Raw genomic sequence first — 23,936 nt, 5'->3', positions numbered from 1 at the left:
TCTCTCGGGCTGGTCCTCTCTCGGGCACTGGCCCTCTCTCGGGCTGGTCCTCTCTCGGGCACTGGCCCTCTCTCGGGCTGGTTCTCTCTCGGGCACTGGCCCTCTCTCGGGCTCGGGCCCTCTCTCGGGCTCTGGCCCTCTCTCGGGCTTTGGGCTCTGGCCCTCTCTCGGGCTGGTCCTCTCTCGGGCACTGGCCCTCTCTCGGGCTGGTCCTCTCTCGGGCACTGGCCCTCTCTCGGGCTGGTCCTCTCTCGGGCACTGGCCCTCTCTCGGGCTTTGGGCTCTGGCCCTCTCTCGGGCTCGGGCCCTCTCTCAGGCTTTGGGCTCTGGCCCTCTCTCGGGCACTGGCCCTCTCTCGGGCTTTGGGCTCTGGCCCTCTCTCTGGCTCTGGCCCTCTCTCGGGCTTTGGGCTCTGGCCCTCTCTCGGGCACTGGCCCTCTCTCGGGCTCTGGCCCTCTCTCGGGCACTGGCCCTCTCTCTGGCTCTGGCCCTCTCTCGGGCCCTCTCTCTGGCTCTGGCCCTCTCTCGGGCACTGGCCCTCTCTCAGGCTCTGGCCCTCTCTCGGGCCCTCTCTCGGGCACTGGCCCTCTCTCGGGCCCTATGGCATTTCACCTCTTTCGCTCGCTCTTTTGCTTGGCGCTCGTCAGCGACACTGCAGAACTTCAGTCATCACAGCTTTGATTTACTGGACACAATCAGTGGCTTAGTCCAGCTGCTGTTTATTAAATGTATTTTTATTATCCTTCTGCATGTGCTTCGACTTTTCTCTGGTTTTGCATATTCTACTCACGTCCGTTATAATTGTTCCTCTCACTCAGCCTATTTGTCCCAATTTATTTGTCGATGAAGCAATAATCTCACATCTCCAGCAGCTAACGTGCCAGTTCATCGAGCTGCTCCGACTCCTCAGCCTGTCTATCAGAGACTCTTTCTTATATATTAATTCTTGTACTGTTTAGTAGGATTTCATTCATTTCTGCTGTTTTTGTCCTTCAGGTACTTTACTATTCAAACAACAGCCGTTTCAGTCTACATTTTGTTAATGGCATATTGTGACTGTCATTCTATTGCTTTCAGCATATATCTGGGCGTTATCTTTCAGGAATCATCATTTTAATTTGGATAATTAGGTGATTAAGTGGCCTCTTTAATAATATATTCTTAAATTATATGTCTTTATCTGGGAATCCTGCTTGTCACTGTTCTGTTTGTATTGCATGCCCACATATGAGACCATCAACTCTGCACCTCCTGTTCTGCACCTCCTGCTCTGCACCTTTTTGGCACTTTTCTTTGACACTTTTCTTCAAACAGTTTATTAAGAAGGATTCAGGCTTGGTAAATACTTTACTAATACTTTAAATGTAACTTGAATTAAATAATGACTTAACTTAATAAACGACATTATTGTTCATCTTGTTGAGGCAAATATATATACAGTATATAAAATGTTACTAAGTTTTCCCACCATGACATGGAGCTGTCGCCATGGTAATGACATCTCTAGCATTTACATATATCATAACCTGTTACTTTTTAATAAAAATCATACTATATGAGTAAAAGTCATGTAAAACTCCGAGACGTTTTTCTTTCTGTGTTTATTCTTCTCAGAGACAGACAGGGGGCGCTCACACTTTGAACACGCCAGCTTCATTTGGTCCAACTGTGGCGCTCTGCTTCCTCTGGGCGTGGCTTTGGTCGACAAGAAGGGCTGATGTTCCTCCTGGGGTTCTCCTGGTGCTCTGAGGAGGTTCTTTACTAGCTGATGACTCATTCTTCTATCACCTTGGTGACAAGTGTGGTGGTGGTGGTAGTGGTGGTGGTTGAGGAGGAGGAGTCGAGGCCGGAGGCGAGGCCGGAGGCAAGGCCGGAGGCAAGGCCGGAGGCGGAGGAGGAGAAGGAGGTGGAGGAGGCGAGCGAGGCCGAGCTGGAGACAAGGCACATGTTTAGGTGAGAAATTAGACAAGATCTGCAGTCAATGGAGAAAAGACTCTGCAGTTTCTAAACTCCACTGATCCGTTTGGTGCCATTACCTCCCTGAGACCTTTGACTTAGGCACAAAGGCAGTGATTTGTGCCGGGGTTTGAACAATGTAATCTGTAGATGTTCTAAGCGTGGTTTCTTTACCTGGCTCCTCCCTCCAGCAGTCTCCTGTACTCGCTGATCTCCATCTCCAGTCTGGTCTTGATGTCCAGGAGCACGTTGTACTCCTGCTGCTGTCGCTCCAAGTCTGCTCTGAGGGCCACCAGCTGACCCTCCATCGACGTCACCTGCACAGAGGGAATGAGAGAGGAAGAGAGGAAGTGAGAGAGGAAGAGAAGGAGTGAGGGAGATAGAGAGGGAGTGAGGGAGGAGAAGAGGGAGTAAGGGAGGAAGAGAGGGAGTGAGGGAGGAAGAGAAGGAGTGAGGGAGGAAGAGAGGGAGTGAGAGAGGAAGAGAGGGAGTGAGAGAGGAAGAGAAGGAGTGAGGGAGATAGAGAGGGAGTGAGGGAGGAGAAGAGGGAGTAAGGGAGGAAGAGAGGGAGTGAGGGAGGAAGAGAAGGAGTGAGGGAGGAAGAGAGGGAGTGAGAGGGGAAGAGAGGGAGTGAGGGAGGAAGAGAGGGAGTGAGAGAGGAAGAGAGGGAGTGAGAGAGGAAGAGAAGGAGTGAGGGAGATAGAGAGGGAGTGAGGGAGGAGAAGAGGGAGTAAGGGAGGAAGAGAGGGAGTGAGGGAGGAAGAGAAGGAGTGAGGGAGGAAGAGAGGGAGTGAGAGAAGAAGAGCATTTCCTTCATGATATTAGCCCAGTATCTGGATACAAACTGAACGGCAACCCCTTCTGTCCTTAAGAAAGACCCATTTAAATAGCAAACTGAATCACTTAGATATTTAGATATAGTCCTCCATAAATATATATCAACAATCTTATAGAATATGTTCCCCGGTACCTATGTTCCCCCTTTTCTATGAACGGGGGAACATAGGTACCTCCTCAAATACTAGCATAGGTTACTGGTTCAGGTTCCACAACCCCAATAGTAGAGCATAAATGTATGGTTTTACAGCATTAAATATAGCAGCGTATAACTTTAACCCAGGTTACTTAGGTACCGAGGAACATAGGGCTGACCCCTATCAGTTAAAGGTAAACTGTGTTTTCAATGGCACGTCGGACATTGATGACATCACAGAGGGATTCAGTTTTAGTTCTCAACTCTACTTCCTCAAAAATAAATCAGCCAAATACAAACAAACCATTCAACTCTCCTCTCACCCTAAAGCTATAAAAAACTTAAAAACCAGAAAACTACTCAATACCTGGTCTGTATAAAACTGTGTAACCGTATTCTCTGGCATCACCCTCTCCCCCTTTCTCTTCTTCACTTCTTCTCTTCTTTCAGTAGCCTCTAATCAAAAAGAATCCTACCCTGACTGATACTTTTGTTCACCTGCTGAAATACTATTATTTTAAAAATGAATAAACTCTTATTTTCCAATTGTCTTCACAAAACGCAACTTAAGTAAAACTATGATAAATATAAATATCCCACCCCCATCAAAATGAATGTTTTGCCCAGATTTATCTATCTGTTCCAGACTCTCCAACCGGCTGTTTGACGAGGAATAAAACAATCTCAAGGTTTGTATGGCAAGGCAAGAAACCCCGAATCAGATTCAAAACTCTACAATTATCAAAAGAAAAAGGAGGCTGAGGTTTATCAGAAAACTTTAGAACTGTGTATTTGGAACTCCTGCCATGAGCACAATAAACAGAGAGACCTTTGGAATGTACTTTTCACAAAGAAATGGATGATATAAACCTCAAGGATCAAGGACAAAAAAAACATTCAGACTTAATTTGGAAATGGACAAATTTGACAGACTTTGGACCAAATGAGACTTTTATGTGTGTAAATGTGCCATGATTTTGTGTCTTTTTACATTTGATTGATCTCTACTTGTGTTCGTATTTTTATGTGGGGCTAAGTTGGAAGCTAAACTTGCTATCAACCTGTTATCGGGTTATTTTTCTGCGTTTTGTCGGTACAAATTATATACTTATGTAGTATTTCTTGACCCCTAGGTTGTGTGGGTTGTGTTTTATGTCTGCTTTATGATGCATTACGTAAGTTTTCGTGGCAAAACCTGCATTTAGCTTCGGGCTGTGGGGCTAAGTTGGAAGCTAAACTTGCTATCAACCTGTTAGCTCCGTACCAACCGGTTATTCATCTTAACGAAAGGTATTTATATAATGTATTTATACAATTGAATTGACGAATGTACTGAAGTATTTACTGCATTATTTGTTAATTTAAAGAGATGAACTAAATGACAGCACTATCTTTTGGACAATACAAAAACTCTGTTGCGCTCCAGGTTGTATATGTGGGCATTTACCGGCATTTAATGAAACATCATTAAAACCATAATGCCACCAAAGAAATCAGATCCTCTGATGGAAGTTGTCGAAGACTTGGACGAAATCAAGGCAGCGCTAAACGGCTTGTCTAAAGATATCGCCACCGTGACGCAGCAGCAAGTGAAGCTAGTGGCACTGGTGGATGAAGTTAAAGAGCTACGGGAACGTCTAGAGGAAAAAGATCGGGTCATTAATGGATTGGAAAGACGTATTGATGACCTTGAACAATACACACGAATGGAGGACGTAATTATTAATGGGCTAGAAACAAAACATCGCAATTACGCACGAGCAGCTGCTGGGAGGAGTTGCTAACACTGGAGCAACAAGTAGTTACATTTCTCTCAACTAAAGACATCAAAGTGGATCCGAAGGAGTTTTCGGCCTGCCACCTGCTTCCCCGAAAGCGTAGCGATGCCAAACCTGCGATAGTGGTTCGCTTTGTGAACAGAAAGCACAAAGTGGATCTGCTGCGCCAGGCACGCAGGCTAAAGGGGAGCATGGTGTACATTAATGAACACCTCACCAGCAAGAACGCAGATATTGCAAGACATGCGCGAATTCTGTGGAAACAAAAGAAAATACAAGCGACATGGACCAGGAATGGTCGTGTTTTTATTCGTCTAAATGGAGCGCCTGAACAAGCACGAGTGATCACGGTAAGGGACGTCAAAGACTTGGAACAGTACAAATGAGGCAAATACTATTTAAATATGACTTTTCTTTGACTGAAATGACTTATGAACTTCACGAAGATGATCGTTTGTTTTGGATTATAGGGATGATACTTTCTTATTTAATGGACTATGAACTCTATGAAGATGAACCTTTCGTTTGGATTATGGAACAACTTGTGTTTGGACCAGTGGAGTTTTCCATACATTTTGCCATTATTTTTGTTATTGATACTATTATTATTTATTTATTTATATATATATATATATATATATATATATATATATATATATGTATATATATTATATTATATCTTTTTTTTTTCTTACAACATGCCAGAACTTGGATCCATGGTAGAACAAAATATACACACTTAAATGATGAGACCATTAATGATATAGATGATCCAACTGATTTCTACAATAACTTAAATTATTTAAATGTTAAACATGGTAAATATGATGTTGAAAAGGATATAGATCCTGATACTTACTGTAGTCAGACAAATTGTCAATATTACACAGAAGAACAGTTTAAGAGTACAGTGAACATGGAACATGCTTTCTCTGTGATACATTTTACTAGTAGAAGTCTTTGGAGCAATTTTCCATTTATTAAAGATTATTTAAGATTATTCCCAAAATTTAGTGTAGTTGCTATTTCTGAAACATGGTTAGATGAGGATAAAGTCTCCGCTGTTGAACTGGAAGGATATGAACTGTTTGTAATGAATAGAAAAGACAAGAGAGGAGGTGGAGTTGCTCTCTATGTAGATTCTAACCTGCATTGTAATCGTCTAGAAAGCATGTCTACTACAGTTGATAATATGTTAGAGTGTGTCACGGTTGAGATTCACATGGAGAAACAAAAAAAAATTAAAGCCGCAAGCGGCATCCAACGGCCCTCGCAGGCTGCCGGCCTTCCGACTCTGCGCTTTCGACTTGATAAAGATGGCGCCCTTATTGTGTTGAATTAAAAAAGAACTTGACAGACGGCGACACTTTGGACATGGCCAATCCAGTGCAAATCAACACAAGTGTCAGTCAAATGTGCTGCTCCGCCGCACAGAGACCGTAGCACTTAGAATATAAATATGGATAACTTTTGATGCCCCGCTTGTGTGGATGATATTTCCCAAAGTAAAGCTTGATTGAGCTATTGCCCACGGAGGAGTTTGTTAAAGTGTGAAGCGTAAATGTGAACATTTCAAAGATTTGGCGTTTTCCCATTTGTGACAGTATATTTGCAGCTCCACGCCACAGTGACCATACCACTTAAAATCAAAATATGGATAAGTTTTGATGCCCCACTTGTGTAGATAATTTCCCCCAAATATGAACTTGATCGGACAATCGCCCTAGGAGGAGTTCGTTAAAGTGTGAAGCGTAAAAATGTGGTGACTTGAGCGATTTTGCAATTTTCCCATAAGGATAACATGGGATGTTTCTGTCATCGCTACGGTTACGCCGTACAAAATATGACTTTGGCTCTCATACTTTTATGATCAGGATGGCAAATTAGAATTTTGTGCAAAATATCATGTCATTTGGAAAAACTCTATTGTTTATAGGCCACTCTGAAGGCCAAATAGTCAGAATTCTGGGAAACGTTTGCGGCTCCGTCGCACAGAGACCGTAAAAGTTATCCTTAAAATTTGGATAACTTTAGATGCACCACTTGTCTAGAGGACGTACACCGATTTTGAGGTTGGTGGGCAAAACGCACTAGGAGGACTTCGTTAAAGTGTAAAACATAAAAATGTGGTAATATGAGAGATTTTGTGGTTTTCCCATAGGGATAACATGGGAGGTTTCTGTCATCGCTACGACTACGCCGTAAAAATTTAAGCATTTTTGTGATTGGCTTTTGTGATCAGGACGGCAAAATAGAATTTTGGGTAAAGTTTAGACAATTTTGGTAAAACTAATTTTTGACCTTCAATGTTAATTTAAAGGTCACTCTGTAGGGGGCGCTATCGCGGCCATTTCAATTTTGTCAGCCTAAACTGGTCCAAACTAGAAAGTTTAACAACTGATTCAAACTTGGTCCTAATCGGACTTGTTTTGATCAAATGGGAGCAATTTTTAGAGCTGCAATATTCCAAAATAAGTTGTCCAACTTTGCGGCTGCGCCGCACACAGACCGTAAAAGGTATCTCAAAAAATTTGATAACTTTAGATGCCCCACTTGTCCAGAGGACGTCCGCCGATTTTGAAGTCGGTGGGCAAAATGCCCTAGGAGGAGTTCGTCAAAGTTTGACGTAAACAAAATGGCTAACTCAGCTTGTTTTCATTTTCAAAGGAAGATGGCGGCCATAGGGTAAGTCTGGGGGCGTGGCCACAATAATATATTTTTTTTGTCCTCACGAGAGGAATGCGTGTCCCGAATTTCGTAGCTTTACGCCAAAGTTGACCTCGGGGCGTCTCCCATAGGCGCAATGTATTTTGACTTTTGTCGGTGGCGCTGTCGCGCCATTTTTTAACGAAAAAAAAAATGGCCCAGAAAAAATCAAATTTTTCGCCGATTCTGAATTTTGGGCAAAGTTTGGTGAGTTTTTGAGCATGTTCAGGGGGTCAAATTAGAGATCAAAAAGCAGAAGAACAAGAAAAATAATAAAAATTAAAGCCGCAAGCGGCATCCAACGGCCCTCGCGGGCCGCCGGCCTTCCGACTCTGCTCTCTGCATTTTACAGAGATGGCGCTAACGCAATTGTCTAAGAACTAAGACAGCGACACATTGGACATGTACAATGCTGTGCTTAACCAGTGCAAATGAACACAAATGTCGGTCAAATGTGCAGCTCCAGCGCACAGAGACCGTGACACTTGGAATAAAAATATGGATAACTTTTGATGCTCCGCTTGTGTAGATTATTTTTCCCAAATATGAGCTTGATCGAGCTATTGCCCACAGAGGAGTTCATTAAAGTGTGAAGCATAAATGTGAACTTTTCAAGGATTTGGCGTTTTTCCCATTTGTGACAGTATATTTGCAGCTCCACGGCACAGAGACCGTAGCACTTAAAATCAAAATATGGATAACTTTTGATGCCCCATTTGTGTAGATGATTTCCCCAAATATGAGCTTGATCGGGCAATCGGCCTAGGAGGAGTTGGTGAAAGTGTGAAGCGTGAAAATGTGGTCATTTTGGAGATTTCGCTGTTTTCCCATTTCTGACATATATTTGCGGGTCCGCCACACAGAGACCGTAGCACTTAGAATCAAAATATGGATAAGTTTTGATGGCCCGCTTGTGTAGATGATTTTCCCCAAATATGAGCTTGATCGGACAATCGCCCTAGGAGGAGTTTGTTAAAGTGTGAAGTGTAAAAATGTGGTGATTTGAGCGATTCTACGATTTTCCCATAAGGATAACATGGGATGTTTCTGTCAACGCTACGGTTACGCCGTACAAAATATGACTTTGGCTCTCATACTTGTATGATCAGGATGGCAAATTAGAATTTAGTGCAAAATGTCATGTCATTTGGAAAAACTCTATTGTTTATAGGCCACTCTGAAGGCCAAATAGTCAGAATTCTGGGAAACGTTTGCGGCTCCGTCGCACAGAGACCGTAAAAGTTATCCTTAAAATTTGGATAACTTTAGATGCACCACTTGTCTAGAGGACGTACACCGATTTTGAGGTTGGTGGGCAAAACGCACTAGGAGGAGTTCGTTGAAGTGTAAAACATAAAAATGTGGTAATTTGAGAGATTTTGCGGTTTTCCCATAGGGATAACATGGGAGGTTTCTGTCATCGCTACGACTACACCGTAAAAATTTAGGCATTTTTGTGATTGGCTTTTGTGATCGGGACGGCAAAATAGAATTTTGGGTAAAGTTTAGACAATTTTGGTAAAACTAATTTTTGACCTTCAATGTTAATTTAAAGGTCACTCTGTAGGGGGCGCTATCGCGGCCATTTCAATTTTGTCAGCCTAAACTGGTCCAAACTAGAAAGTTTAACAAATGATTCAAACTTGGTCCTAATCGGACTGGTTTTGATCAAATGGGAGCAATTTTTAGATCTGCAATATTCCAAAATAAGTTGTCCAACTTTGCGGCTGCGCCGCACACAGACCGTTAAAGGTATCTCAAAAAATTGAATAACTTTAGATGCCCCACTTGTCCAGAGGACGTACGCCGATTTTGAAGTCGGTGGGCAAAACGCCCTAGGAGGAGTTCGTCAAAGTTTGACGTGAACAAAATGACTAACACAGCGTATTTTCATTTTCAAAGGAAGATGGCGGCCATAGGGTAAGTCTGGGGGCGTGGCCACAATGATTTTTTTTGTTCGTCCTCACGAGAGAAATGCGTGTCCCGAATTTCGTAGCTTTACGCCAAAGTTGACCTCGGGGCGTCTCCCATAGGCGCAATGTATTTTGACTTTTGTCGGTGGCGCTGTCGCGCCATTTTTTAACAAAAAAAAAAATGGCCCAGAAAAAATCAAATTTTTCGCCGATTCTGAATTTTGGGCAAAGTTTGGTGAGTTTTTGAGCATGTTCAGGGGGTCAAATTAGAGATCAAAAAGCAGAAGAACAAGAAAAATAAAAATAAAAATAATAATATTTTTAGCAAAGACAATATAGCCGTTTCCACTATAACAACAAATTATACATCGTTTGAAAGCTCTAAGCCTTCCCCATGCCGCCATGGGGTGGAATCATCATTACGAGCGCTTACGCGCTCGTCACTCCCCATTCCGTCGGGATGCCCCGCCCACTCCCCATAGACTTCCATTGATTTGAGCAGATACAAGCATGGCCCATGCCTGCGGCATGGATTCTCGCGTACAGGACGATGCCAGGAGGGTTTTTGGAGGAATGCAGCGCTTCGCGCTGCTGTTGTCAACAATTTGTGAATGGGCGTAGCCCATTCACAAATTGTTGACTATTTCTGTCATAGCAGGAGTAAGTATGCATGATCCATGCCTTCGGCATGGGCTAGTTCACTGTACTTGCCAGGGGTGACACCGTGACTCTTTGAATAAAAATGTGGATAACTTTTGATGGTCCACCCCTGAAGATGAGTCTCACCAAATTTCAGGTTAATAGGGCTGACGCCCTAAGAGGAGTTTGTGAAAGTCTAAAGTGTAAACATGTTCTGGCGATTTCCCCATTGGAATAACATGGAAGGTTTCGATCATCGTTACGGCAAAGCCATAACAATTATGACATGGGTCTCATTGACTTTTTTGATGGGGATGCCAAAATTGAGTTGTGTGTCAAATTTCTTATAATTTTGCAAAACTAAATATTTAAGATAAGATATAAGATAACCTCCATATAAAATCTGTAGGGGGCGCTGTGGCTCCAAATTAATTTATTTCACTTCAAGTAGGTTTAGGGCAAAGAGTTTAACAACTGATTCTAATTTGACACAATTCGGACTTTATCTGCGCAAACGGCAGAAATGTTAAATTTGGGAGATTTCTGAAATTCTTGCTACAGTTTGCGGCTTCGCCGCACAGAGACCGTGACAGGTATCAATGTAATTTGGATAACTTTTGATGTCCCACTCCTCAGTAGCATTTTCACCAAATTTCAGCTTTTTAGGGCCAACGCCCTGGGAGGAGTTCGTAAAAGTACGACGTTTGGAAAAACTCCGAAGTCATGTTTAGCCATTTTTGAAGCAATATGGCCGACATTTGGTTGGGCGGACGGCGTTGCCGTGATAATATTTTTTACTTCTCTTGTCACCATCTACCTCTGCGCCAAATTTCATGATTCTACAATCAGATTTTTTTTGGGTCATTTCCCATCTCTCAATGCATTTTTGGTACATTTGGGGGCGCTGACGCGCCATTTTTTTTTATTTTAGAAAAGGGAAATAGCCAGAATGTAGAGAGGCACGATTTTTAGAGGTGTGCAAATTTTTGTGACTTTTCGTCAATGTTCACTGGGTGAAAAATAGGGGGGTTGGTCCCGAGAAGAAGAAGAAGGAATAATATTCCGATGCGAAAACAATGTTTCCCATTTTTCAAATATCATAAACTATACATTTTCGGAAAGCGCTCGCGCTTTCCTACCTCATGGTGTGGGTCCCTGGTCACTGACGGGTACTTTCGTTAAATTTTGAGTGGGCTCCGCCCACTTTGTGTTTTTGGCCCTGTATACAGTAATAATGTTCAATTTTTGCATTACATGCTTATATGCACGGAACATGCAAGAGATGGGGAACGTATTTGTGAGGTACTTAGCGCAAATGAGTGCTTTATATGGGGATGACGACCGCTTCGCGGTCGTCATCTCAATGTAAAATGCTCATTTAGTGCGCACTTTTGCACGGGCTTCGCCCGTTTACAACGGTAATGTTCCATTTTCCTACTACCAATTAGTATGTACGGGGCGTGCATGAGTGAAGGAGTGCGTTAGTGAGTGTTTGGAAGTGGGCGAGCGCTTCGCGCTCGATTTCGTGCGCACTACGTGCGCACTTTCGCAGCCGTGCTTCGCACGGCCTTACGAGATTAATAGGCCTCTCGCCAGCTTGTGGCGCTCGGGCCTAAAAATAATAATAATATTTTTAGCAAAAACAATATAGCCGTTTCCACTATAACAACAAATTATACATCGTTTGAAAGCTCTAAGCCTTCCCGATGCCGCCATGGGGTGGAATCATCATTACGAGCGCTTACGCGCTCGTCACTCCCTATTCCGTCGGGCTGTCCCGCCCACTCCGCCCACTCTAATTGTTGACTATTTCTGTCATAGCAGGAGTAAGTATGCATGATCCATGCCTTCGGCATGGGCTAGTTCACTGTACTTGCCAGGGGCGACGGGGCACCAAACATGCGGGCTGCGCCCGCATGCTTGGTCAGACAGTTGCAACGCTGCCTTTGGCAGCGTTTCGGGAGCAATAGGCCCTCCGCCCTGCTGGGGCTCGGGCCTAAAAATAATAATATTTTTAGCAAAAACAATATAGCCGTTTCCACTATAACAACAAATTATACATCGTTTGAAAGCTCTAAGCCTTCCCGATGCCGCCATGGGGTGGAATCATCATTACAAGCGCTTACGCGCTCGTCACTCCCTATTCCGTCGGGATGCCCCGCCCACTCCCCATAGACTTCCATTGATTTGAGCAGATACAAGCATGGCCCATGCCTGCGGCATGGATTCTCGCGTACGGGACGATGCCAGGAGGGTTTTTGGAGGAATGCAGCGCTTCGCGCTGCTGTTGTCAACAATTAGTGAATGGGCTACGCCCATTCACTAATTGTTGACTATTTCTGTCATAGCAGGAGTAAGTATGCATGATCCATGCCTTCGGCATGGGCTAGTTCACTGTACTTGCCAGGGGCGACGGGGTACCAAACAATCAATGAAATAGCAATAAAGTGTCCATGAAAGAGCAAGCAACAGAGTTTTTGTATTGTCCAAAAGATAGTGCTGTGACTGATTTGAGAGTTTGCAAAGTCTGTGGTGTCTTTTGGGTGGGATCGGACGGCTGAATCAGCCCCTACCATACTGCAGGCGACTCATGTTGAAGGATTTGTAGGTTTGTAAAGTTCAGTAAATCAGTTCTGGTTCCGGGTCCAGGCTGGTCGCAGCTCGCCTTCGGCAGCGTTGCGGGAGCAATAGGCCCTCCGCCCTGCTGGGGCTCGGGCCTAATAAAAAAAAGTCTGTTGCATATATAGAACACCTGGTTCTTCTCTGGATCATTTGAATGAGTTTATATCTAATATGTTTCACTCAATTGGAAATAAGTCTTACATTGTCTGTGGTGATTTTAATGTTGACCTGCTTAACCCAGGTGGACACAAGAAAACCACAGACTTTATCAATACTTTTTATAACAGTACATTATTTCCAGTAATAGTAAAACCAACTAGAATAACAACAGAATCAGCAACATTAATTGATAACATATTTACAAATGAAATTGGTAAAATTGATGGAGGTCTTTTAATGACTGATATTAGTGACCATCTTCCTGTTTTTGCAATTCTTCAAAATGTATTTAAAACGCCTTGTAATCAGACTAGCGACACAAGAACAGTGAGACATAGAACACCTGAAGCAATTGAGACTTTGAAAATGGAATTAAGTAAACAAAATTGGGATGAAATTTATAGGTATGAAAATCCTAATGAAGCATATGAACTCTTTTTAGCAAAATTACTTGATATTTATAATAATTGTTGTCCACTTAAGACAATAATTTGTAAAAAACAGATGCTGAAACCCTGGTTTACTAAAGGAATAATTAAGGCTTGCAGAAAGAAAAATCAACTATATAGGAAATTCCTAAAATCCAGAACGCAGGTTTCTGAAATTAAATATAAAGCATACAAGAATAAATTGGTTAATATAATCAGAAATTGTAAGAAAGAATATTATACAAAATTATTAATGCAACATAGACAAAATATCCAGGGAACATGGAAAATAATGAATGATTTAATACACAAGAGACATAGTAATAATAATTATCCTAATTATTTGAACAAAGATAATGACAAAATAAGTCATATTAAGGGAATTGTTCATGAATTTAATGATTACTTTGTAAACATTGGCCATAAATTGGCAACTAAAATTGTGCCCCCTCAAAACAATGACATGGAGACTGGGGTCACGTATGAAGGTGTAAATTCATTTTTTCTAAACCCAACAAATGATGTATTTGATGATGTACAAAATGAAATATTGAAAATTGTGAAGAGCTGTAAAAACAAAAAATCAACAGATAATAATGGGTTCGATATGTTTTTAGTCAAAAATATCATGGAACATATTGTCAATCCATTTACTCACATCTGTAACCAATCTTTTAAAACAGGAATTGTTCCTAATCAAATGAAAATAGCAAAGGTTATTCCCTTGTACAAAGGCGGTGACAAACATTTGACTTGTAATTATCGACCCATTTCTTTACTTTCACAATTTTCAAAAATATTAGAGAAATTGTTTGTTAAAAGATTAGATAACTATGTTGAAGTTAACAATATATTAAATGAGTATCAGTTTGGTTTTAGAGCACACAGGTCCACAACGATGGCATTTGTTAATCTGGTTGAAAATATTTCCCAATCATTAGATCAAAAACTCCATACAATAGGTTTATTTTTGGATTTACAGAAAGCATTTGATACAATTGACCACACAATTTTATTACAAAAATTGGAAAAATATGGCTTTAGGGGAAAAGCAAATTCTTGGTTAAATAATTACTTATCGGATCGATTCCAATATGTTCATCTGAAGGGAGCAGAGTCTAGTTGTCAGCGAATTAGTTGTGGGGTGCCACAAGGCTCTGTTTTGGGCCCAAAATTAATTTTATTATATATTAATGATATCCAAAAAGTATCTGATGTTCTTAATTTTATCTTGTTTGCAGACGATACCACAGTTTACTGCTCAGGTCATAATCTTAGTGAGTTGGTGAAGGTGATGGAGAGAGAACTGCATAAACTAAACAACTGGTTTGCATTAAATAAATTATCATTGAACTTAAATAAAACAAAAATTATGGTATTCAGTAACAAACATGTAGATAATGATATCAAAATCAAAATAAATAGTTATGAAATTGAAAGAGTCAATTATATTAAGTTTCTTGGAGTGATCATAGATTGCAAAATTTCATGGAAAACACATATACAAAATGTACTGAAAAAAGTGTCAAAAACTATTGCAATTTTATACAAATTGCAGTATGTTTTGAACAAAAATGCCTTATATTTACTTTACTGTTCTCTCATTACTCCATATTTAACATATGGTATTGAGATCTGGGGAAACACATACAAAACTAGAACCAAACCAATTTTCATTCTACAAAAAAAGGCCATTAGACTGATCAATCATGCATCTTATAACTCGCCGAGTCACCCTTTGTTCATTCAATCTAAGCTTTTAAAATTTTATGATTTGGTAAAACCTGTATACTGCTAAATTGATGTATTTAGTTAAATGTAATCAAGTCCCTACATCATTGAGGATAAAGTTTACCCAGAGGGAAAGTAAATATAATTTAAGGGGAACGTGTATATTTGACAGACCTTATGTGAGAACAACGCTGAGGGAACATTGTTTGTCAAGTAAAGGAGTTAAATTATGGAACAATTGTTGCGATGAATTAAAAAATGCCATTTCTTTATTTCTGTTTAAAAGGATCTTTAAGGAAACAATCATAGAAAAATATTTAGCAGAATGAAAATGCAGCTTTGTTATAATACCTTGAATGCTTGTGGAGGATACTTGTGAGCAGACTGTCTAGTATTATGTAGTGTTGTTTTTGTTGATGAACTGTGGCTTGTGAACTATAAAATGTCCACCAATGTTGAGCATTTGAGAGAAGGGTAGGCACAATAAGCCTTGGCTTTGCCTACACCTGGTCAAAAAACATTAATGTGTCTCAAATTTAGTTTTGTGCTTGAATGTTGAGCACCTTTTGTTTTGTTTTTGACCAAACCACAATAAAAAAACAAAAAAAACAACAACAAAAAACATAGAAGCTAGCTAATGTTTGGGTATTTCACTGATGGTCCTGTCTATTGACCGCAGGCCAGGTGTGCCCAGTGGGGTACCAGAACAAAAGATTCAATTGATGGCGAGCTGAGACCAGCCTGGACCCGGAACCAGAACTGATTCACTGAACTTTACAAACCTACAAATCCTTCAACATGAGTCGCCTGCAGTATGGTAGGGGCTGATTCAGCCGTCCGATCCCACCCAAAAGACACCACAGACTTTGCAAACTCTCAAATCAGTCACAGCACTATCTTTTGGACAATACAAAAACTCTGTTGCTTGCTCTTTCATGGACACTTTATTGCTATTTCATTGAGATGTGCAAATGTTCTTTAATATGTGTGTGCCCTTCCTACACTGGATGTTTTATGCTGAATCTCGTGTTGAACTTTGATTGCAATTTATACAACCAACCTGTGAACCTTTCAGTATTTCAGTATATGAAACCATTGAACATCTGCCGATTGTACATTTTGTAAATATTGGATTAATTGTATGTTGGTAAACCTTCACTGTAAATATATAAGGCACACAGCCACACTTTGATTCACTAGTTTGTATTATTGCTTACACGCACCTCCCAGAGTCAAACCTACCTTCTGATCTAGCCCAGTGGCATATTGACACACATGCTACATGTGGGTTGCGCTTTATGTGTGTGTTTTATGGTGCTGAATCAAAAGTAAATATTTAATTCAACTCCGACTTCTGGATGGTAGAGATGTGATTTGTTAACGTGAAAATAACTTTCACATTCTTGGATTAATACATTTTTATTATGTACTGAATCACCTGTGAATTCTGTTTATCGACAAATGGCAATGAACCCTATTCTGATTCTGATTCTGATTCTGATTCTTTGATGCTATTCGGGGCCTTCAAAGGCCTTGGACCCATCTGTGACAAGCCCAACAACATCCCTGTCATCGCCCCTGCCTTCACACCAGCCCTGGGTTCCCCCTGCAACATCTACTCCCACTAAAGATTCATCATTCTCCTTCTCATCTCCACTCTCACCCATGGGCCTTCCCAGCCATTTTGAAAGTCTGATCAAATCAGGCATTAAGATGGCTCCACTCACGCCCAATATAGCAAGGGCTATGTCAATACTTATCAACTCTTCCCTGCACAAGCCGACTACACCAACAAAAGCCCCATCACCCATCCCCCCTCGCCTCTCACCTGGTCCCAAACTCTCCTCGGCTACAAAAGCCCCACCACCCATCCAACTTCGCCTTTCACCTGGTATCTCCCATAAATAGGATGCACTGGGTCTCAGCGTTGCCGGGACTTATTGTCACATTAAAAATCAAACCAACCCGGGGCCCTATGTAAAAAGAGCCCCCCTAGTGTTATTTCTGTAGTCACATTCTCACACAGTTGGAAAAACAAAATGCGAGTCAGGCCCAATCTGAGAAATGTGATTCATATTCCCTGTGAAAAGATAAAGCCCAGTCCCACTGAAACTAATCTGAAACTTGCTGTGCTAAATGTCAGATCCTTATGTAACAAATCACTCTTAATTAATAATTGTATTTCTTCTTATAATCTTGATTTTATGTTTTTAACTGAAACATGGCTTGACAAAAACAGAATCTGCTCCACCCAACTTTAAGTTTATATCTGAAACACGAGAAAACAAAAAAGGGGATGGAGTCTGTGCTGTCTTTAGAGATGAAATAATTACCCGCAGGTTGTCTTTTGGGGTGTTTTCATCATTTGAGTATGTATCCTTTAAAATGGAGCTAAAACGGTCTCCATCCATTCTCTTCATTGTTTTATACAAGCCTCCCCAGCACTGCCAATGTTTTATTGATGATTTTACTGAGATGCTTTCAGTCGTATGCACAGACTTTGATGGTTTGGTCATTACAGGTGATTTCAATGTGCATGTTGATATTATTTGTGACAGAAACGCTAAAGAGCTTGATGCTGTCCTTGAAACCTTCAGTCTTACTCAGCATGTGAGAGGCCCCACCCACAGCAAAGGACACACTCAAGATCTCATAATTACAAAGGGGGTAAATATTTCAAATGTTAATGTGATCGATGTTGCGCTGTCTGATCATTTCTGTGTCTTCTTTGACCTGTCTGTTTCTCCCAAACCACCGGTTGGTCCTGCAGTTGTTCAGAGGAGACACATAAGTGATGGCACATGTGCACTGTTTATGGAAATGATAAACTTTGAAAATGTCTCATGTTCTAATGTAAATGATTTGTTGAACTCTGTTACATCTAGTGTTTTGAATGTTCTGGACACCATCGCCCCTATAAAGGCTAAAATGGTTAAAAATAAGCAGAAGGCGCCGTGGAGAAATGATGATTCGGTTAGGGCCAAACGGAAATGGCGCAAGTCAAAGCTCCAGGTTCAAAAAGAGATTTACAAAGAGAAGCTGAACATGTACAACCTAATTTTATGTAGAACTAGGGAAAGATATTTTTCTGAAATAATTGTAAGCTGCAGTAACAACTCGCGTGTCCTGTTTGCCACAGTAAACAGATTAACAAACCCTCCAGCTCAGCTGCCGTTAGAACTCATTTCCACATCCAAGTGTAATGAGTTTGCATTATTCTTTAATGACAAAGTTCAGGGCATTAAAAATGCTATAAATCCCACAATGCAAAAAAATACCCTAAAACCACCAAGACACTTAGAGCTAACTCACTTTGCACCAGTAACTGACAAAACTGTCCGTGAGATCATCACCAGTCTGAGTTCATCTACATGCTGCCTAGATGTGTTACCCACCAGATTTCTAAAGTCTGTGCTGAACAGTTTGTTAGGGCCATTCAATCACATAGTTAACATGTCGCTTCAATCTGGAACATTCCCAATGTCTTTGAAAACTGCGGTCATAAAGCCTCTCCTTAAGAAGAGCAGTCTTGATGCCGCAGTACTGAGTCATTACCGGCCCATCTCTAATCTGCCATTTTGGGGCAAAGTCCTTGAAAAGGTTGTTTACCAACAGCTCACAGATTTCCTCTTAATAAACAACTCATTTGATGTTTTTCAGTCAGGTTTTAGACCTCATCACAGCACTGAGACTGCTCTTGTCAAGGTGACAAATGACATCCGCCTGAACACTGACACGGGCAAAGCCTCAGTCTTAATTCTGTTAGATCTGAGTGCTGCTTTTGACACTGTCGATCATGGGATCCTCTTACAGAGACTAGAGGACTGGGTGGGCATCACTGGCACTGCCCTAAACTGGTTAAGGTCCTATCTGGAAGACAGGAAGTACTTTGTTGAAATTGGTAGCTGTGTCTCAGACCACATGACCCTGACCTGTGGAGTGCCCCAAGGGTCAGTCCTGGGTCCCCTTCTGTTCAACCTCTACATGCTGCCGTTAGGTCAGTTGATACGCAGTGAAAATGTGTCCTATCACAATTATGCAGACGACACTCAGATTTATGTTTCACTGTCGGCAGGTGACTATGGACCAGTGGATTCACTCTGTCACTGCATCCAACAGATCAGTTTGTGGATGCAAAACAACTTTCTCCAGCTGAACTCAGACAAGACTGAAATAATCGTTTTTGGCCCACAGAAACAAAGAGAAAGTGTTAGCGTCACCTCCAGAGTCTCGCTCTAAAACCTACAAACCAAATTAGAAATCTAGGGGTAATAATGGACTCAGACTTGAACTTTAATAGCCACGTCAAATCAATAACATCAGCAGCTTTTTACCATCTAAAAAACATTGCCAAAATCAAAAATATAGTGTCAAAACCAGATTTAGAGAGACTTATCCATGCGTTTGTCTCCAGTAGATTAGACTACTGTAACGGCCTGCTCACTGGTCTCTCCAAACGAGCTGTAAAACAGCTGCAGTACATCCAGAACGCTGCTGCTCGGGTTCTGACTAGAACCAGGAAGTATGATCACATTAGTCCTGTTCTCGGGTCTCTGCACTGGCTCCTGTGGCTCAGAGAATAGATTTTAAAGCAGCTCTGCTTGTGTATAAGTCTCTCCATGGCCTAGCACCAAAGTACATCTCGGACATGTTAGTGCCATATGAACCATCTCGGACTCTGAGGACCTCAGGGACCGGCCTCCTGCTGGTGCCAGAGTCAGGACTAAACATGGACCGGCCTCCTGCTGGTGCCAGAGTCAGGACAAAACATGGGGAATCTGCATTTCAGTTTCAACGGTCTTCCTGAAGATGTGAGACAGGTTCTACTCTGACAATGTTCAAATCTAAGCTAAAAACAGTTTTGTTTAGCTGTGCATATGACTGAAAGGATTTTTTCTTTGCACTCTTCTCTTTTGTTTGTGATTTTATTAGTTTAGACATCAGTTGGATTGATAATTTTTAATTTAGTTAATTTTATTGTATTTCTGTTTCTGTAATTTCTTTGTGATTTGAATGCATTTTTCCTGCTGTGTGAAGCACTTTGAATTGCCTTGTGTATGAAATGTGCTCTACAAATAAACTTGTCTTGCCTTGCTTTTGTAATCCAAGTATTTCCATTTTAATATAGTAACTTTTAATTCTGATTCAAGTCCAGTTACCATCAATAACAACACTCCTCTTGAGTCTTTAGTGACAGCTGTAGGGGAAGGTGGTGTCAGTGTGACAGGGGCAGGGCTTATTTCAATGAGATGCAAATGAGCCCCCCTGTGACTCTGGGCTCATTCAGGTGAGAAACTTTAGAGGCAGTTTTCTCAATGAAAGGGTTTGAGAGTTGTATACATTCAAATGACCACAACTTACTCAAATATTATCAGATCTGCATGAGTGAGACATCATTGGATATCTTTGAATTCACACTTTCAGAATCTGTGAATAACTCGAAATGTCTCTGGGTAGACATGTGCCTGCTTTATCCACGGTCAGACACAAATGAGACTTTAATGTGTTTAAATGTGCCATGATTTTGTTTCCTTTTACATTTGATTGATCTCTACTTGTGTTCGTATTTTTATGTTCTGTAATGTTCGGTTCAGTGTTTATACTTAAAAAAAATTAGGACAGTGAAAGGCAAAGAAGAAGGACATCTGGGGTTATATACTTCAACATAGGGCTTAGGAGGTAGAAGCTAGGAGGTAGGAGGTAGGAGGTACCTTCATCTGGAAGCCGTTGAGCTGCATAGCGTATCTGCCCTGGACTTCAGCCAGTGTTACTTCAAGAGACGCTTTCTACAAGACACAAACAACAAGTCTGAACCATGTCTAAACCAGGACTAAACCATGTCTAAACCAGGACTAAACCAGGACTAAACCAGGACTAAACCAGGACTAAACCAGGACTCACCATGCTGAGCGCAGACTGCAGCTCCATCTCCAGCGCCTGCAGAGCACTCTTCACTTCTTTGATTTCTGTAGTTGAGGACACGAGAGTAGTTTCTGTGGTGGCCACCTCCTTTGACAGCACCTCGGACTGCAAACAAGACTGGATCAGAACCAGGACATAATGAGGACTAAACCAGATCAAAACCAGGTCCATCCCAGTTCCGTACCTTGGCATGGAACCATCCCTCCAGCTCCCTCTGGTTCTTGGCGGCCACGGCCTCGTAGTGCTCGCGGATCTCCTCCATCACTTTAGTGAGGTCCAGCTGAGGAGCAGCGTCCACCTCCACGTTCACCTGACCACTCATCTGAGTGCGCATGGACAACAGGTCCTGCAGGGGGCGCACAGGGGTCAGAGGGTCATTTTGATCAGAAACACTAAACTGTGGCAGTGACACTTTTCTTCAAGTGCATCTAGAGTTTCTCGTGTCAAAGACGGTTAATAAAGATACGTCTGTTTACAGCCTTTACTTAAATCAGAATAGTAGTAGTAGTAGTAGTAGTAGTAGTAGTAGTAGTAGTAGTAGTAGTAGTAGTAGTAGTGCTTTACCTCCTCGTGGTTCTTCTTGAATGACACCAGTTCGTCCTTCAGACTCTCGATCTGCATACTCAGGTCAGTCTTGCTCACTCCCAGTTCTGAGAGCATCATCTTCAGCCCCGCGATGTCGGCCTCCACAGACTGACGCATGGTCAGCTCGGTCTCGTACCTGAGGGAGGGCATCCGGGTTAGAGGCAGGACCAGAGACTGGACCAGAGGCTGGACCAGAGACCAGACCAGAGACCAGAGACCGGACCAGAGATTAGACCTGTGGGAGGGCATCAGGCTCATTGTCACTCACTTCATCCTGAAGTCGTCCTGAGCGAGATGAGCGTTGTCGATGCTCAGGACCACGGCTCCTCTGGCGACGAGGGCGTCAAGGATCTGAACCAGAGACAGGACGGTCAGATAACGATTAACACTAATAATACTAAAAATACAACTCCATCATCACTCAAATTCACTCATAAACGTGACATTCTGAGAACAATCCCAGTTTCTCCAGTGACATCACTTTATGTTCCACTGAGACTTTTGGAACATTCTGGAGCATTCACACGTTGGAAGGCTCTTGTTTGTACCTTGGCCTGCAGCTCGGCGATGGTGACGTAGAAGCCTGAGTAGTCTCGAGTGGCCGGTCCCACGCGGCTCTCCACATACCCACGGATCTTCAGCTCCAGTTCGGCGTTGGCCTTCTCCAGAGTGGCCACTTTGGCGAGGTACGTGGCCAGACGGTCGTTCAGGTTCTGCATGGTGAACTTTCCATTGGCTTCTCCGGCTCCACCGCCCCCTCCTCCTCCTCCTCCAGACCCAAATCCGAATCCAGACCCAAGTCCGGCTCCAGACCCAAAACCTGAGCCTCCTCCGAATCCTGAGCCTCCTCTGAATCCTGAGCCTCCTCCGAATCCTGAGCCTCCTCCGAATCCTGAGCCTCCTCCGAATCCTGAGCCTCCTGAGAAAGAGAGAGGAAGAGAAGATCAGGTGAGTCTCTGGAGCCAAAAGAACAAACACAAATATGAAACTGGGAAAGGAAGTTTTAATGTTGAACTGTGAACAAATGATGAATTGAATTCATAAAGTTTCCAAACTTATATTGATTTTCCCCCCACCTTCAGATCAAACGTTTTAGCCCGTTAAAGTCCAGGACCTGTCCAGCCCCTTCCACAGCAACAGGCTAAATGTTTTATATTGAAAACACTTTAATGAACTTGAAATGTTCATGAAAACTTTCACCTCAAAATCCAAAAGCCTGAGCTGTTTACGTGACATTCAATAATCTGAGAACTCTACAAATATTACAACCAGACAAACCAAGTCTAATCCAGGACTACACCTGGTCTAAACCCGGTCTAGCCCAGGACTAGCTCATGCCTGACCTGCAGAGAAGGACCTGGAGGCTGAGGACACCCGGACCCCGCTGCCGCCGGCTCCTCCGCTCACACTGAAGGAGCTCATTCTTCCTCCTCCGAGGCCGAAGCCGGAGCTGCTGCGAGAGGACATCGCCAACATCTCTGCGCCCGATGAGAGTCCGACCAAAGAGTGAGGAGAGAAGCGGGGCCGGGGCTTATGAAGGGGAAAGAGGGGCGGGGCTGAGTGGTGAGGGGCGTGGCTGAGGGAGCAGAGACATATCAGCCTCAGGGAAACTTCACCTGTGTTCCATTTTCTTTTGTATTCTAAAGATCAAACAGAAGTAACAGGAAATAGAGAACAAAGAACAAAATAAAGCATCAGTCTGGAACATGTCCCTCTGAGTCTGGTGAATGTGGCCGTTTTTAAGCTCAAAGTCGATTTTGTAAATTATTATTTCGGTTCTTCAGCGTTCTGTCTTTTGTGTTTTTGCATCCATCATCTCCACTGCTGGAGTTCCACGTCCTCGAGATACAGCATTTTAGAAGTGTCTGAATTTGAAAAGATATGATCTGAAAATTACAACTTTAGAAAATCAATTCCTTATTTTTCAGAATTCAACATTGAAACTTTCTCAGATTCACATGTTTGTTTTTCAGTGTCAAACTTCATGCAAAGAAATCAGCAAATCTTCAACGTTCACATGAATTTGATCAGATTAGATTCAGAACAAGGTTTTTCTTCTCCTAAAACACCTGAAACTCAAATCTGAAAAGATCAGATGGAACTTGCAAATGGAAATATGATTTTCGCTGCTGGCTCTGCACCTCCCAACTTGCCCTAACCCTAACCCAGGACCAGACCCATAAAGAATGAGGAAAGTAAATTTTTTATTGGAGAAATTGGCTTTAAAAAAAAGCTTGTCCTTTGACTTTCTCCAGCAGCAGATGTTGAGACACGTTGAACCTCCGGGTGAAAGCCTGAGTATTTGGACCGCAATCAAGTGTTTTATAAGGGATTCTTTACACGCCAAATAAACACAGATGTTCCAAACTTTGTCCATAAATTATGATCAATATTAGCAACAATAAACTGGAAGAAAAAAGTTCAAAGATCAAAGTGTTTAGTAAAAAATAAAACACCAAATAATCACGTTAACCGAAATAATGATAATAAATATAGCCGCATGCGGCAATGATCGGCCCTCGCC

The 23,936-nt window shown here is 42.1% G+C and overlaps 1 protein-coding gene across 3 annotated transcripts; it reads right to left on the bottom strand.

Moving 5' to 3' along the window:
• Positions 1-1,586: 1,586 nt before the first annotated feature.
• Positions 1,587-22,914, bottom strand: LOC140358148 (keratin, type I cytoskeletal 13-like). Of its 3 annotated transcripts, none has more exons than XM_072442824.1 (9): positions 22,756-22,914; positions 21,961-22,331; positions 21,681-21,763; positions 21,392-21,548; positions 21,012-21,173; positions 20,807-20,932; positions 20,617-20,691; positions 2,131-2,273; positions 1,587-1,930 (listed from the first exon to the last, which is right to left on the bottom strand). In XM_072442824.1, exons 1-9 carry the CDS (start codon positions 22,886-22,888, stop codon positions 1,774-1,776), a joined length of 1,407 nt encoding a protein of 468 aa, XP_072298925.1. In that variant the 5' UTR covers positions 22,889-22,914; the 3' UTR covers positions 1,587-1,773. The 3 variants fall into 3 exon arrangements, with proteins under 3 accessions (XP_072298925.1, XP_072298926.1, XP_072298927.1); XM_072442825.1 differs by having other exon boundaries at positions 21,961-22,277; XM_072442826.1 differs by having other exon boundaries at positions 21,961-22,259.
• Positions 22,915-23,936: the final 1,022 nt, after the last annotated feature.

Source organism: Eucyclogobius newberryi, unplaced genomic scaffold, assembly GCF_026437365.1.
Source record: "Eucyclogobius newberryi isolate DKJ021-1_F unplaced genomic scaffold, fEucNew1.0.hap1 SCAF_13, whole genome shotgun sequence".
NCBI classification, from domain to species: Eukaryota; Metazoa; Chordata; class Actinopteri; order Gobiiformes; family Gobiidae; genus Eucyclogobius; species Eucyclogobius newberryi.
Note: the sequence above shows the minus strand (reverse complement) of the source record. Positions and strands in the feature narration are given on the sequence as shown.

What these genes read in the sequence shown, in the direction of transcription:
- LOC140358148 (XM_072442824.1), bottom strand. Translation starts at nt 22,888, where the DNA reads ATGTTGGCGATGTCCTCTCGCAGCAGCTCCGGCTTCGGCCTCGGAGGA. An exon ending in TCGCCGAGCTGCAGGCCAAG is followed by an intron (nt 21,764 to 21,960) that starts GTACAAACAAGA and finishes TCTCTGGTTCAG; the next exon opens with ATCCTTGACGCCCTCGTCGC. An exon ending in CTGCTGGAGGGAGGAGCCAG is followed by an intron (nt 1,931 to 2,130) that starts GTAAAGAAACCA and finishes CCTTGTCTCCAG; the next exon opens with CTCGGCCTCGCTCGCCTCCT.